Raw genomic sequence first — 15,033 nt, 5'->3', positions numbered from 1 at the left:
AGGTTTCAGATTTTTCTGCAAATCTGGGGTGTCCCGCAGATTTAGGTATCTGCAGATAGGGGGTCCGCACATTGCAATTAGTTATATAGATGAGTATGAACGAACTGGTAGCGTGAAATTGTTTTGATCGCATAAATTGGGATTTGACAGAAAACCTCCATGTTCTGATTCATGACCCAGTATTTTAGCTAAACCGCGTCAAAGAGAGGTAGTTCTGTTGCAAACTTTATGGCTACAATAAGCTTCAGATCCATTTAAGACCCTCATCCGTTTCTTCTCTACAAGACTGTGGAGTGTAAATAGCAACATCTTTGCATTACTACAAGTCTTAAGTCACATGACACTTAATCATCATACCTCTTTTTGCCAGAGGAACAGATGGCTGATGCATTTCTGTAATGAACATAAATGCCACAGAGGCACTATCTGCAAACTTACAGCCACATGTGGCTTGTTCATAAATCAGCCAATCAAGGCTGAATATGCCAATGTATTAATCCTGTGCTTCATCTGCTAATGGCATGGGCCTAGATGCGGCTGGCCTGCATTTATGTGTTTTATTTGAGCATATTACTTTATGTTGCTTGTGGGAGCTCAAAGGATTTAATGCGCTTCCTTATGAAAAATCACTCCACCCAGAAAACGAGCATGTCAGGGCTTGGCAAGAATATTGCTTTTTTTTAGATGCAGAGAAGTATTTTTATGGAGCTCTCCACAAGAAATCAGAAGTGATACAACTCAGATGCTGGCTGACCATTTCAGTAAGCGCTCTGCTTTCCTTAGCTATGTCTACCTTTACTTCATGAGGGTGCGTAGGGCAAGCTGGTACTGATTTTCAAATTCTGGATCTGGTCCCTTTCCCATCGGGAGTCTGTTAATTTAGTGTGCAAAGTCTAGGAATCAGAAATTCAGGATACGTGTGGAGGATATCAGTGCAGACCTGGTGCAAGGCACAGCCTGGCAATATTAATGTTCAGGGCTTTTTCTTTTTTTGTAGCAGGAACTCCTTTGCATATTAGACAACACACCCCTGATGTAGCCAATCCTCCTGGAACTTTCAGGGCTCTTCTTACAGGGCCTGCCATAAGCTCTTGGAGGACTGGCTACATCATGGGGGTGTAGCCTAATAAGCAAAGGAGTTCCTGCTACAAAAAAAGCATGTTATTTCCAGTCCATTTTTCTCACAGGAGCTCAAGGCAGAGGAGCTCAAGGCAGATAGTGCATTAGTTCAGTCAGCAAAATGAAACATTCAGTAACCAAAGCATTAGGATTTTAGAAGTCTGGAACCAACCAGAAAGAACTGAAGCACAGTTTAAGTATGAACATGATGCATTAAGCAATAGATCTACATAATGGGATCTTTCTTACAATACGTGCTATACACGGCAATAGTCCCTAATCATATTGTCCAAGTAAGTTTGTGAGCCATTGTGCGCAGTGTGCAATCCCACATGCACAGAAAAGCCCTCCTGAATAGTCCCATCTGCATAGTTCGCAGAAAGCCGGGAGAGTGGGACTTTTCCTAACTTCCTTGGACAGGCCATTCCACAAGGCTGGAACCACAATGGAGAAGGCACATGTATGGACAGCTGTTGATCTTGCTTGTTTGCAGGCTGTCATGTGCAGAAGCCCTAGCTAACATGAGCGAAGTTGTTGGGATGGAGCACAGGGAGAGAGGCGGTCCCACAAACAGGGCTTTTTTGTAACAGGAACTCCTTTGCATATTAGGACACACCTCCCTGATTTTGCCAGTCCTCCAAGAACTTAGAGGGTCCTTCTTACAGGGCCTACTGTAAGCTCTTGGAGGATTGGCTGCATCAGGGGTATGTGGCCTAGTATGCAAACTGTTCCTGCTAAAAAAAAAAAAAAAAGCCCTGCCACAAATAAGAGGGGCCAAGGACATGAAGGGCTTTGTATGTGGTACCCAAATAGGGTTCCCAAGTCCCCTGCGGCCAGAGAGTTATCCCTCCCAAATTGCTAGAGCGTCTGGGAAAACCATAGAGTTTTCCTGGAAATTCCTAGAGTGGCTGGTGCATCGCATCGCCAGCCCAATGGCACCACTTCCGGATGACATCATTGCACCGGCGACGTTGGGGGAGGTTCCCCCCGCTGCCCCACATTGAGCCAGCAGGTTGGGAACCTCCAGGGTGGGGAAACTCCTGCCCAGCCCAAGGGCTTGGCAGCCCTATAGCTAAAACCTTAAACGAAGCCCTGTAACATGTGAACAGCCAATGTCCACAAAATGGGGGTAATATATGCATGCTCCATCTAGCTCCCATTCAGGGCTTTTTGGGGGTAGGAGTGCACAGGAGCAGAGCTCCACCCAGGCTGGCCAGGGGTCTGGTGGGCACCCCCCCCCCACTCCTATTAATAGCTGCGTTGGGGCATTCTAGACCAGCTGGAGTTTCTGAATTGGTTTTGAGGGGAGACCAACATACAGTGCATTACATTAGTCTAGTTTCAATGTTAATGTGGCACAGATCCAGGTAGCCAGGTCAGCCAAGAGTCAGTTGAACTCCATCAAAAGTGGAGAGAACAATGCCCTGCAAGCTCGATCTTGTCAAATCTCAGAAATGAAGCAGGGTTGAGTGTGGTTAGTACTTGGATGTGAGACCTCCTTGGAATACCCAGTCGGAAGGCAGGGGCAGGATTTAGTCAGCCACCTCTGTAAATATCCTCCAGGCCCCCAGTAGGGATCAGTCACCAGAGGGTGACATGACTTCCAGGTGTGTGCGCACACACACAAACACACACACAAAATAAGCAGGGAGAGCAATGTCCTTCAAGATCTCCATCTTCCTAACCAGCATTACCTGTCTTATTAGAGTTTAATTCCAATTTATTCACTTTCTGCCAGTTAGTCACAGCAGCCAGGCAGTGATTCAGGACCTCTTCTGGATCACCAGGAGATTTGGAAAGGGATATATAGTGCTGATTATCATCAGCATGTTGATGACCACCAACCCCAAAACTATGAAAGATTTGTCCTCTGGGCTTTACATAGAGATGTAGTAATGTGATGCCTTTGGACCAGGCTATAAAACAGCAGAATGCATGAGGGTGAACTGTATTAGCAATGTGGATATTGTATCATGGGTGATTCAAAGGAATAAAAGTGATTAAGACACAGCATTTAATACTGTGGGCCATTAAGCACAAGCTAATTTACTTTCCATTTAGATCACTCAACAAGCTTTTCAATCTTAAAAAAAACACATGGGGGGCAGATTGGTCTACAGAAGCATGTACTTTAGCACCTAATGTTGAAAGTGTCAAAGCCATCATAGCAAATAGCCTTGCCACTACATGTCAAGAAAGTGAAAGGCCTGCCCTGACAGTTGACTTTTCAGCTTCCCAGAATTCAATGCTTGGCTAGAGAAAGGTGTCAGTGCATGGGGCTCAAGGGTGTGCACACACGCACTGTTTCAGGAGGTGGTTCTCCAAAGAGAGGCCTTTGTGGCTTCCTGGTTCTTCTGTTCTGGTTTTAGAGCCTGTTAATGTTTCCCTAATGTACTCAGAAGTCGAGTTCCAATTACAGGTTTCCAGCCCTCCTCCTCATTTTGGGATGGCGCCTTTTGGCAATTCCTTTTAGAAAGCTCTTGTGGGGCTTCAGGAGACATGGCTGGGATCCCCTAGCTCTTTGTAAGCTTCCCTAAGCAGAAGAGCGTAGTGTTCAGAGGGTCAGACTAGGATCTGAGAGATTCTGGTTTGAATCCCCACTCCACCCCAGAGAAACTCACTTAGTGTGACCTTGGGCAAGTCTCTCTGTCTCTCTCTGTCTCGCAGCCTAACCCACCTCACAGGGGAGAGGAGACAGATGTTACAAGAGTGATCAGTATAGATTCTCTTGCTCAAGGCATTATATAACTTGGGGGGGGAAGGGGGGGGACCAGTGGAATGAAGAGCAACAGCAACAATTGTTTTGTTTATGATTGTTTATTTTTGATCCAGTTTTGTTTGGGATTTTAACTTTGTTTTTTTTATATTTTGGATCATCTGCCCTCAGCGCTGGTGTAACACAAAGGCTGGTTCAAGAATGCAAAGAGTGGTTTAAAAAGGCAACAATAAGCTGTTATCCATCTGAAGCTTTGTCCCTCTAGACTAATTCATTCTTGGCAAAGCTTGGGGGAGCCGCATCACACAGCACTTCTAGGAGTTCAGCCTAGGTGAATGTAGACACCCCCCCCCTGGTCCCACCTCCCCCGCAAAATGACCCTGATTGGGGATACCGTATTGTGAAAAGTGAAAAAGAGAACATATTTCCCAACTGACTACTTAAAATAAGTGATGGCTGTGATAAACTTCATTTCGAATACTCCTGCTATGTAACATCATAGTATATGGTATGTAAAGTGCTGATTAGATTCTGAGCTTAATGCTGTAACTGATTTTATTGTGATTTTAGCTATTCTTGATTGTTTTATTATTACTTATTTTGATATACTCTGCCCTGAGCCACCATGGGGGAATGGGTGGAATAATAATATTGATGATGGTGGTTTTTAAGCGGTGATAATTGCTACTAACGAGGAATACCCCTCACCTTCCAACCCCAAAAGAGGACATTTCCATCAATGTTTTTCAAAGAACCCAAAAGAGAATGGACACACACACACAAAAGAGGACATGTTCTCTTAAAAGAGGACATCTGTTAACCCCACCTCAATATTTATTTGGTTGGTTGGTTATGTGCTTCACCAAAAGCCTTTCTTACTGAGACTTCAGGTGGACTGCAAAACACAGAAACTGATTCAATCAGACAGCACAGACCTCCAGGGGCACTCTCAACTTTTTAGATTTGAGTTTAGTCGCACCTTAGAGACCAGTATGAGTTCCAGGGTATAAGAGAAGAAGAGAAGAGACTGCATTTATACCCCGCCCTTTACTACTCAAAGGAGTCTCAGAGCAGCTTACGATCTCCTTTCCCTTTCCCTCCCCACAACAGACACTCTGTGAGGAAAGTGGAGCTGAGAGAGCTCTCCAAGACCTGCTCTTGAGCAGAACAGTTCGGAGAGAATGACTGACCCAAGGTCACTCCAGCAGCTGCATATGTGGAAAAGTGGGGAATCAAACCTGGTTCTCCCAGAAAAGAGTCTGCGCACTTAACTACCACACCAAAATGGCTCTCCAGCTTTGGCAGTTCAAGTTCTCTTCATCAGACCTTAGAAATGGAGACCTCTTTTTGTTCCAGTGAGAAGAAGATGAAGACATTGGATTTATATTCTGTCCTCCACTCAGAGTGGCTCACAATCTCCTTTACCTTCCTCCCCCACAACATACACCCTGTGAGGCGGGTGGGGCTGAGAGGACTCTCACAGCAGCTGCCCTTTCAAGGACAACCTCTGCCAGAGCTATGGCTGACCCAAGGCTATTCCAGCAGGTGCAAGTGGAGGCATGGGGAATCAAACCCGGTTCTCCCAGATAAGAGTCCGCACACTTAACCACTACACCAAACTTCACCAAAGATGGGAAGCAGGGTTGCCAGCTCCAGGCTAGGAAATACCTGGAGATTTGAGGGGGGGGGCTGAGGAAGGTGGGGCTTAGAGTTCGCCTTCCAAAGTGGACATTTCCCCCACGTGAGCTGATCTCTGTCGTCTGGAAATCAATTTTAATCCCGGGGGATCTCCAGCCACCGCCTGGAGGTTGGCAACCTCAGCGGGAGGGATGCTTTCCAGCGTGCTGGCGGTAGAGGCTGCAAAGGACCCCTGCCTGTTCTAAGCAGCTTGACCGGACAGCAGGGGGGGGACGCTGAAGGGCGGGGGGCGTGGACGGGCTGTCAATCAATCCTGCAAGCCCTTGCTGAGCGAGAGCCCAGAAGAGAAGGAGCCGCTCGCTGTAGCCGGAGCCAGCCCAGGAGAAGCCCCTGCAGAAGCTGCGTGGCTGGCTGGTGGCGCCGGTGCCGCAAGCCAAGAGCCAGGCCTGCCTCCGTCCCTCCCTCCCTCGCTCGCTCGCTCGCTCCCGTGCCGGGCAGCCGCCGCCCCGTCCAGGTAGGGCGCTGCTGTCAAAGGCGGCGCGGCGGCTCCCGTGACTGAAGGCGGCCTCCTCCGGCGCAGACTCCGTGCGCCCGCCGCCGGTGCTCGCCGCCGCCGCCGGCTTTGGGCGAAGCGCAGCTGCGAATCAGGTCACATTTCAGCGGGGCTCCAGCCAGCCCAGCCAACCCAGCGCAGGCAGCCGGCTCTTGCCCGCGGAGGAGGAGGCTGCTGCTGCTGCTGCTGCTGGGTGCGCGGCTGCCGGTGGAGCGGGAGGCCGACGATGCGAGCCCCGGGCGGGTGTCTTGTGGCGGCGCTGCTGGCGGCCGCGGCGGCGCTGGCGCTGGCGCTGGCGGCGGGGGACGGCGGGCGAGGCGGAGGCGGCGGCGGCGGCCCGGAAGGCGGCGAGAAGAGCGCGGGCAACTTCATGGAGGACGAGCAGTGGCTCTCCTCCATCGCCCAGTACAGCGGCAAGATCAAGCACTGGAACCGCTTCCGAGACGTGAGTTCGCGACCCCCCGGCCGGGCCCAGCGGCTGCAGGCAGGCAGGGAGACGGGGGGGAGGGAGGGAGGGGGGGCTGCCTTTTGGGGGGGGGAGAGACGGGGCTGCATCCCCCCCCCTCGCCCTCGCCCAGCGCTTCTCCCCCCTCCCCCGGGGCCGCTGCTTCTGCAAACGCTGCAGCAGGGCTCTCGAGGGGACTCTGCGCTCCGGGCAGGTGGCAGCCCAGCCAGCGGCCCCCAACGGGCCTGAGTGGCCGCCGGGCCCCGAGCGCCTCGCCGGGGCTGCAGAGCGCGGATCGGGGGCGGGCCAGGCACGCCGAGCGGGCTTGGGCGCAAAGAGGACTCCTCTGGGGAGGGGGGGGGGGACGGGGCAAGCCTTGCGAAGTCCCAACCGCGCCTAGGGGCGAGCCAAGGCGCCTGCCCGCCCCAGAGGCTTCCCCTGCTCGGTGGGCATGGCCGCGGGGAGAGCTTGGGGGTGGGGGGGGATCTCCCCCGTGTGTGCAGAACAGAGCTGTCGGCTGGACGGTCGATCTCCCCGCGGAATAGCCCCCCCCCCCCCCCCCCCCCCCAAGAACGAAGTCTGGCTGCTGCAGTCGGGGCTGCGCGCCCCTTTGGAGCCCGGACTCTCCTCTGCTCTCCTCCGCTCGCCTTTCCACGGCGCAGCGAATCACGGGGAGCCAGAGAGAGAGAGAGGAGTCGGGGCAGCAGCAGCAGCAGGGGAAACGCTGCAATGGGCAGGGCTCCAAGCAGAGGGCAAGAGGAGCCTCTCTCCGCCCCCCCCCCCCGCTCAAAAGAAGCCCTTGCAACTGCAGCAGGAAACAGAGGCAGGGCTGGTCCCTGGGCTTGCAGGCAGCCCAGGGCAGGCAGCGGGCGGCCAGATGTGGGCAGGGAGGGGAGAGTGCACCCAAATGGGGTGCCTTCCACCAGAAAACCAGGCAAGGAAAATGGAAGGTGTTGCATTTCAGAGAGAGAGAGAGAGAGAGATTCCAGGCAGGAAGGGTGTGTGTGTGTGTGTGGGGGGGGGGGGGCTCCATTCAGGGTTTTTCTTTTCTTTTTTTTTACTTGTCCATATTTGTGCAGAATGAGAATCCCTTTCTGCAGGTGCAACTGGCTGCTTCCCCGCCCTGCAAAGTGAGGGGGGGGATGGCACCTGCCCAACCCCCTGGGGTGATTCAGGACAAGTTGCCCTGTCATCCTTTGCCTGTGGCAGCCCTGGTCTCAAGCCGGGCTACCAGACATGATGCCCCTGCCCAGAGAGCTCGGTTCCGGAGGCTTGGGAAGCTGGCTGCCCACACAAAGTTAAAATGGATCTTACAGATGTTTGCAGGCAGCCTCTTCCCCGCATGTTTCGCTTCTCCACCCTGAGCCTGGATCTGCTGAGGGAGAAGGCTCTTCAGTTTGAGGCACTCTTTCCCCAGGCAGGCCAAGCGGTCTCGGGCACCTGCCAGATACGCCCAGCAAATCTTTTTTTGATGCCACAAGATGCTTTTTGTTCTTTGCCCCGTCACTGCCTGGCACAGCTGGATTACGTTCGTGGCAGCCGGAGCTGGTGCATGTTTACTCGGAATTAAATTGCGTGCCGTTACTCCCAAGTCAGGTCTATAACCTTAGGATGCTTTAGGATAATTTGTGTACAACAGAACAGTGTATTCCCAAAGCAGAACTGCACCCTTCTGCATCCTTCGAGAGGGACTTTGCATAGCTTTGCACTGTCAGACAGTTACTGCAATGGAGTAAAGGCATCTTTCTCTTCTTCTTACTTTTGGGACAATAGATGGGTGCTCAGCATTGGGCAATGGGATCGGTCTCTCTTCTCCCTGAATATTTATGGGGATCCACATTAATGGTTGAAATGACCACTGGGAGACCTAAGCGGGGGGGGGGGAATCCCAGGGCAGAGCTGTATTCCTCTGTTGCAGAATAACTCAGCAAGCATCCAGGGGGCACCGTAAAGCCTTAACCAAATTTGTTCCAGCCTGAGCTTTGGTGAGGTGGGGGTCGCTTCATCCGATGTATGGAGTGTATATCTATCAGTCAGGTGCATTTATGCTTAAAGCTGCAAGTAACGCTGAGGCAGGCAATGTCACAAAGGGGTGGTTTTGTCTAACACAGTATTAGATAAGGGTTTTTAAAATATTTCCTTCAGATTCATTGCAAAAGAGCAGACCGAAGCACCCATGCTCCTCTCTCTTTAACCTGGTCTACATTTTCCAGTTTAAGCCTGATATTTGTGCTTACACTAAAACCATGTCCGTTTCAGTGAAAACTTTGCTACCAGGCAGATGCTAGAGACTCCGGGCTAGGTTTGCTGTCATTTGAACTGATCTCCCTTGGGCTTTAGCAGGTGGCCCTTTTCCTGGCCCCACACCTGGGCAAGCATCTCCTGTTTTGCTCCTGTGTCTCAGGCTCCTGTTAAAGGCAGTGGAGATGAGCTGTCGAGCAACGTCTTTAGGCAGGGCAGGGTATCAAAGCCACACCTGTGGATCGGAGTGGAGAGGAATTCAAGATCTTTTAAAACAGATCCCTTCCCCTAAGCCCATTTCAACCCTCCCCTTTTTAAATAAGGTGGGAAATGATGGATGCTGCCACCTCCCTTGCAGTGCAGGCGTGCGATACATTCCATGTGTTCTTATGGGCAGAGTGGGAATTTGAACCCGTGTTAGTGATTGTGGATCCGTAGTCTGAGAGGGGAGTTAACCCAGACAAATTGTGTTCGGAGGAAAAAGCTAGAAGCGTGGGTGGGTGGGGCCCAGCTTTTTATGACACAGCCCTGGCGCCTGCTTTTGATGCATCTAGGAAGATGTGTGGACAGTTGGTGTGTGTGTGAGTGGGGGGCATTAGAAAGCAGCTATTGGATTCAACCTAATGGCTGTTCCATCAGAAGGAAAAGCAATTTCGTTAAGCAATAAAACTCCCCAAAGGCTGGCTTTTGCCCTCTGGGCATCATCTGAAGAGCTACTTAGTTCTTTTTACAGGTGCCTTTGTAAGATTGTCTAGCAAAGGCATTAAATAAAAGACAAGAGTGCACACACACACACACACCCCTCAAAAAATTACCACCCTCTGAGCAGATTGGCTGGCTCAAGCCGGGAATAGTGCATTCACAGAGAATTATGTTCTACCCGCTCCTTGTTTGGGTAAATAATTCAGAACCTCCCAATGTGTGAGTCTCTCCATGTGTGTATTATTTACATCTACAAGTGTGCCGGCCATAGAATTTGGGGCCACCCAAATATTGTTGATGGGCAGATTCAAGGCAGACCAAAGGAAGTGCCTCAAGAGAACAACGGCAGTGGTCTCCAGGGCTTTCAATGCAGATTAGGCAATTTATGGAGGACAATGGCTGCGAATGGTTATTAGCTGTGATAGCCAAATGAAACCTCTTTTTTATTGGAGGGGAAAGGCCTGCATGCCCCTCTTGTGGACTCCTGACTGGCTGCTCTGGGGTCACAGGATACCCACCTAGAAGAAAGGGTGGTCTGATTCCCAAAGAGTTCTTATGCTTTTGTACTGTGCAGTGACGTACACAAAAATATATATAGTTTGGCCAAGTCTAGAATTGCTTTGCATGTCGATTCGTTCCTTCTTTCTGGCATCCTTTCTGGGAGAGGCAGAGGAAGAACAGTGTGCTAGAATGAAGGTCTTCTGTAATGGAGAGGCCAAAGCTGCAGCCTCATGCACTCTTCCTTGGGAGCAAATCCTGTTAAGCACAGTGGGAGCCACGTCAGCATAACAGGAGGAGAATCCTGTGCAGTTTCTCCAGTCCCAGCCCCCATTGAGATCTGTGAGTTTAGACTGGAGTGCAAATGCAATCCACTTACCAGGGAGAAAATTCCATTGAACGCAGTAGGACTTATTTCTGAGGAGCATAGCTAGAATCTCCCTGCATCAGACTACGCTGTGAATGTGTAGGAGACTAGCTTGTGAGAGGTGGCCTCAGGCATCGTACTTGTAGAAAAAGAGGTGCTGGAGCTCATTAGCACAACTCATTTGCATATGCCACATACCCCTGACATCTCCGGAAGGTGTACTAAGTTCAGCATCTGCCTTAAAAATGCTGCTTGAAGGATAATTGTCATAATAAAACCTTACTCCCATCATACTTTTTCAGTTACTTTCTTCTATGTAGCCACAGTGGCATGATGAAGATTTCCATCTGTCTGCTTTATAGGTTTTGGTTATTTCCCCATTTTTTGTGGGGGAAAATATTAGGAAGTTTGTTAGATCTTAAGAGTTCAGCAGACTTCTCACGGGATTCGAACAATGGAGCTCAGAAGCAAGTACTTGGAGGGGAGGGGGTTATGAAAGAAAGAGTACAATAAAATTTAGAGATTCTGGAGCTCTGCTCCTGTGAGCTCCTGCCCAAAATGAGGCCTGAAACACACTCTCTCTTCCCCCTCCATAATAATATAACTCTGCCTTGCCCAGGCTGTTGCAAAGATTACAAAACTTTCGGTTTTATTTTACTTCTAAGTTTAAAGATGATTGAAAAATTTCAGAACAGGTAAGACGGTCCAGTCCTCAAGCCTTGGCTGAGTCTTTGGTAGAATTCACCCTCTAGCGGCCTCGATTTGCGGCGTGTGGTTTTGTGTTCCACTCTGTGCGATGAACATCACTCTTTTCTGTACCTCCCTTTGTGCATATTCCCCAAGATGGATTTTAACTGCTCAGCGCTTCAGGCAGCCTGTGTTGTATCCCCCGCCCCATTTACTTTAATTTGAATGTAAAACCGAACCCATTGCGATTTTAATGAAACATTCAGAATGCATGCAATTAGGTGTATATGTGAAATCCCCCAGAAAAAGTAAGGCTGTTTATTGCAGGGGACAACGTGGAGGATGAAGCTGTGCAGGGTAGGAGACAGAAGTTTCACATGTTTTTTTTTTTTTTTTTAATTGTCATTTGGGATCAGTTTGGCCCCCAAAGTAAAGCCAGAGGAAGGTGGTTCGTTGTTATCCGGAGTCATGTCGTAGGGTTGCCAATCCCAGATGGGGGCAGGGCATCCCTCGGATTGGAGGCCCTTTCCCCACTTCAGGGTCATCAGAAAGCGGGGGGGGGGGGGAGGGAGGGAAGGGAAATGTCTGCTGGGAACTCTATTGTTCCCTATGGAGACTTATTCCCATAGGAAATAATGGAGAATTGATCCACAGGTATCAGGGGCTCTGGAGGGGCTGTTTTTTGAGTTAGAGGCACTTAAATCTCAGCATAGCATCCAGTGCCTCTCCCCAAAATACTCCCCAAGTTTCAAAAAGATTGGACTCGGGGGTCCAACTCTATGAGCAAAAAGAAGGTGCCCCTATCCATTATTTCCTGTGGAAGGAAGACATTTAAAAGGTGGGTGGTCCCTTTTATATGGGATGGCCAGAACTCCCTTTGGAGTTCAATTATGCTTGTCACACCCTTGCTCCTGGCTCCACCCCCAATGTCTCCTGGCTCCACCCCCAAAGTTCCCAGATATTTCTTGAATTGGGCTTGGCAACCCTATCATGCCGCCACTTGGATGTTTAGATGCTCATGTGGAGCAGCACCAGTAGTTTGGATGATTTGCTGCGACTCCAGGGAGTGCATGCACATCTCCCATAATGTACCATACTAGCGCAAGGGATGATACTGCTGCTTTCCCATTAACTGGATGAAGTTTTTGCATCCCAGGATGCTGTTGCTTTTTGGTAGACTGCCAATATTATTTCCTTCACTCTCAAAGGGATACAACGAGCAATAGCTATGTGCACCTTTGGATCTGAGCTCTGTGTCTCTGCCTTCTGCAGGACTGTGACGGTGGTACATATTTGAAACAGCTATGTGTATCTTTCTTTACATTTCATAGGCAGCCCTGACAATCTGTGGCTCCCCAACAGTGAGATGTGCGCACAGATGCTTGACATGGGATTATGTGTCCTCTTAACCTATACCATATAAATGCATATATAGCAGCCCTGAGATGTGATAGATTCTGAAAGCTGTTTTTTTTAAACCTAGAAACTGGTAGAAAGTTTGTATTTGCTCTCAAACAAGATGGGTAGGGGAAAAAAATACCTTGAAGATAACTTGAGTGCCTAGAATGGAATGCTGGAAGGGTGGCATTTGTAGCTGGCCAAATAAGAGCTCCCAGCAACCAGATGAGTAATACACATGCTCTGTGCTGTGAAAGAACTGCTAGCAGGCTGTGACAAAAAGGGAATCAAAGGCTGCTGTGAGCACAGAGGGCCTTCCTACAGAGGATGCTGCCTTGTGCTTCTCTGTATGAGTCACTGTTCAGGCTTAGCTCACTCCCCCTTCCAGGCAGCCTCTACTCAGAACTGGTCTTTCATCCATTTCTGTATCAGAAGACTGGGTGATTCAGTCCTCTCTAATGCAGACAGTTCCCCATTCTCAGAGGACGTTTTCAGTAGTGAGTTTATCATGGTTACTTTTTAAAAAATAATAATAACGTGATTTTAATAAGTTATTGTTTATATTATATTTTAATTGCCTCAAGCACCTTCAGTGGAAAGCGTGGGTTAGAAATTATTAAAATCAGTACATACATAAATGAACTCTGCATGAGTCAGAAATGTGGGTTTTCCTCCTTTCTTTCACTAAGAGGACTCATAACTTGTGCAGAAATACAAGGCTGAGATTCTCTGGTGGCAGGTAACGCTGGTTCTTTCTCCTGTTTAAACAGAAACCTTTTTTATACAGCAGCCTTGATTCACAAGGCGGCTTATGGTGCACATTAAAAAAATCCCAGCCCCAAATATAAAAGGTCATAAAGCAGCCAGCAGGAATCTTTTTTTTAAAAGCACCCTAGGAAACAGCATGTTTCCTAAACAAGGAATAAATCAGCCCTCAAAGCATAAACGTTTTAAAGCAGCAAGCTTTATCGGCAAAAAATAGACAACAAGGGCAAGTACGTAAAATATCAAAGCCCAGCGGAGTTTGTCACATCTGTGGAAAAATGAGCAGTGATTAAAACTGATAAAGCAAGTAAAACATCTTCCGAAGGACCCACAGCAGAGAAGAGGGAAAGGGAAAAAAACGTGAATACATGAAGCAGTCTTATCGTGAATCAGATCACTGGCCTATCAAGGTCAGCCAGACTGGCAGCAGCTCTCCAGGGTCTCAGGCAGAGGTCTTTCCCTTCCTTGGTCTCCTTTGAACTGGAGATGCTGGGGACTGAACCTGGGGCCTTCTTGCATGCCAAGCAGATGCTCTACCACTGAGCCGCAGCTCCTTTTCGATGTATGTGTGGGAAAACAATTACAAGTTTGGGATGAGATGAGTAAGTCTTCCCTAACAGATGCTCAGGGACCATGTCCGTTCCATCCGACTAAACCTGCTGTCAGGACTGTGATGAAAAGTCCCTTTTACCTGATGCTGTGAGTGGCACCTGACTTCTGGTTTCAAAGGAAGGAGGGGCCTCCACTGTCAGCACACATTTGGTCTCCAAAGAGCATGGAAGCAACTCAATGGGTCATTTGTGTGGCATGTGGGCTACCCTGGGGGCCTGAATGGCCCTTTGGCCTTGCACTGTGCAGTGCATCCAAAGCAGAAGACAATAAAAGCACCCGCTTCTCATGGCACCCACCTGTCTCCTTCCCTAATAAAGATGGTCCCTTGTGATTAAAAATTAGAGGAGAGGAGGACTTGAGAAATGCTCAGGATACAGCTGGAATCATGGTGAAGGCACTTCATGATAGGTTGGTAGGAACTGTGGCTCAGTGGTACAGCATCCGCTTGGCATGCAGAAGGTCCCAGGTTCAGTCCCTGGCATCTCCACTTGAAATGTGCAGGGAGTAGGTGATGCAAAAGACCCCTGCCTAAGACACTGGAGAGCTGCTGCCATTCTGAGTAGACCATATGGACCTTGATGGCCACTATAGAAGGCAAGCTTCATGTATTCGCTGGTGTCCTTCTACTATTTTATTTTGTTTACTTTATTCGTATTCTGACTTTCTCCCCGGTGGGGACCCAGAGTGGCATAAAGCATTCTCCTCTCCTCTGGTTTGTCCTCATAACCACCCTGTAAGGTAGGTTAGGCTGAGAGTGTGACTGACCCAAGGTAACCCAGCCTGGCTTCTTTGGCCAGAGTGGAAATTTGAACCTGGGTCTCCCAGATCCTAGTCCAGCACTTTAAGCTGTTCTGAGACTCCAAGTGAAGAGTGAGGTCTAAATCCAGTTTGGTGTAGTGGTTAAGTGTGCTTATCTTATCTGGGAGAACTGGGTTTGATTCCCTACCCCTCCACTTACAGCTGCTGGAATGGCCTTGGATTAGCCATACCTCTTGCAGGAGTTGTCCTTTAAAGTGCAGCTGCTGTGAGAGCCCTCTCAGCCCCACCCACCTCACAGGGTGTCTGTTATGAGGGAAGAAGATATAGGAGATTGTAAGCTGCTCCAAGTCTCTGACTCAGAGAGAAGGACGGGGTATAAATCTGCAGTCTTCTTCTTTTTCTTCTTCTTCTTTGCGGTGCTGGCTCTCAATGTGTAGTGTGTAAAATGGATTGTGTTTACTGGCTTTTTCAGAGCCTTTGGCTGTTTCAGAGATGAGTTGTTGTTTTAAAATAGATGGATTTAATCACAACTT

The 15,033-nt window shown here is 49.3% G+C and overlaps 1 protein-coding gene across 1 annotated transcript in view; it reads left to right on the top strand.

Annotated features, from left to right (window-relative positions):
• The first annotated feature begins 6,252 nt into the window (after positions 1–6,252).
• SPOCK2 (SPARC (osteonectin), cwcv and kazal like domains proteoglycan 2) overlaps positions 6,253–15,033 on the top strand; it is a 90,385-nt gene continuing 81,604 nt past the window's right edge. The window contains exon 1 of the mRNA XM_060241196.1: positions 6,253–6,471. Within this exon, the coding sequence (XP_060097179.1) occupies positions 6,253–6,471 (219 nt within the window). The remainder of the gene's footprint in view (positions 6,472–15,033) is intronic.

Source organism: Heteronotia binoei, chromosome 6 (genome assembly GCF_032191835.1).
Source record: "Heteronotia binoei isolate CCM8104 ecotype False Entrance Well chromosome 6, APGP_CSIRO_Hbin_v1, whole genome shotgun sequence".
In the NCBI taxonomy this organism is placed as follows: domain Eukaryota; kingdom Metazoa; phylum Chordata; class Lepidosauria; order Squamata; family Gekkonidae; genus Heteronotia; species Heteronotia binoei.
This window is presented reverse-complemented; position numbering and strand designations above follow the sequence as displayed.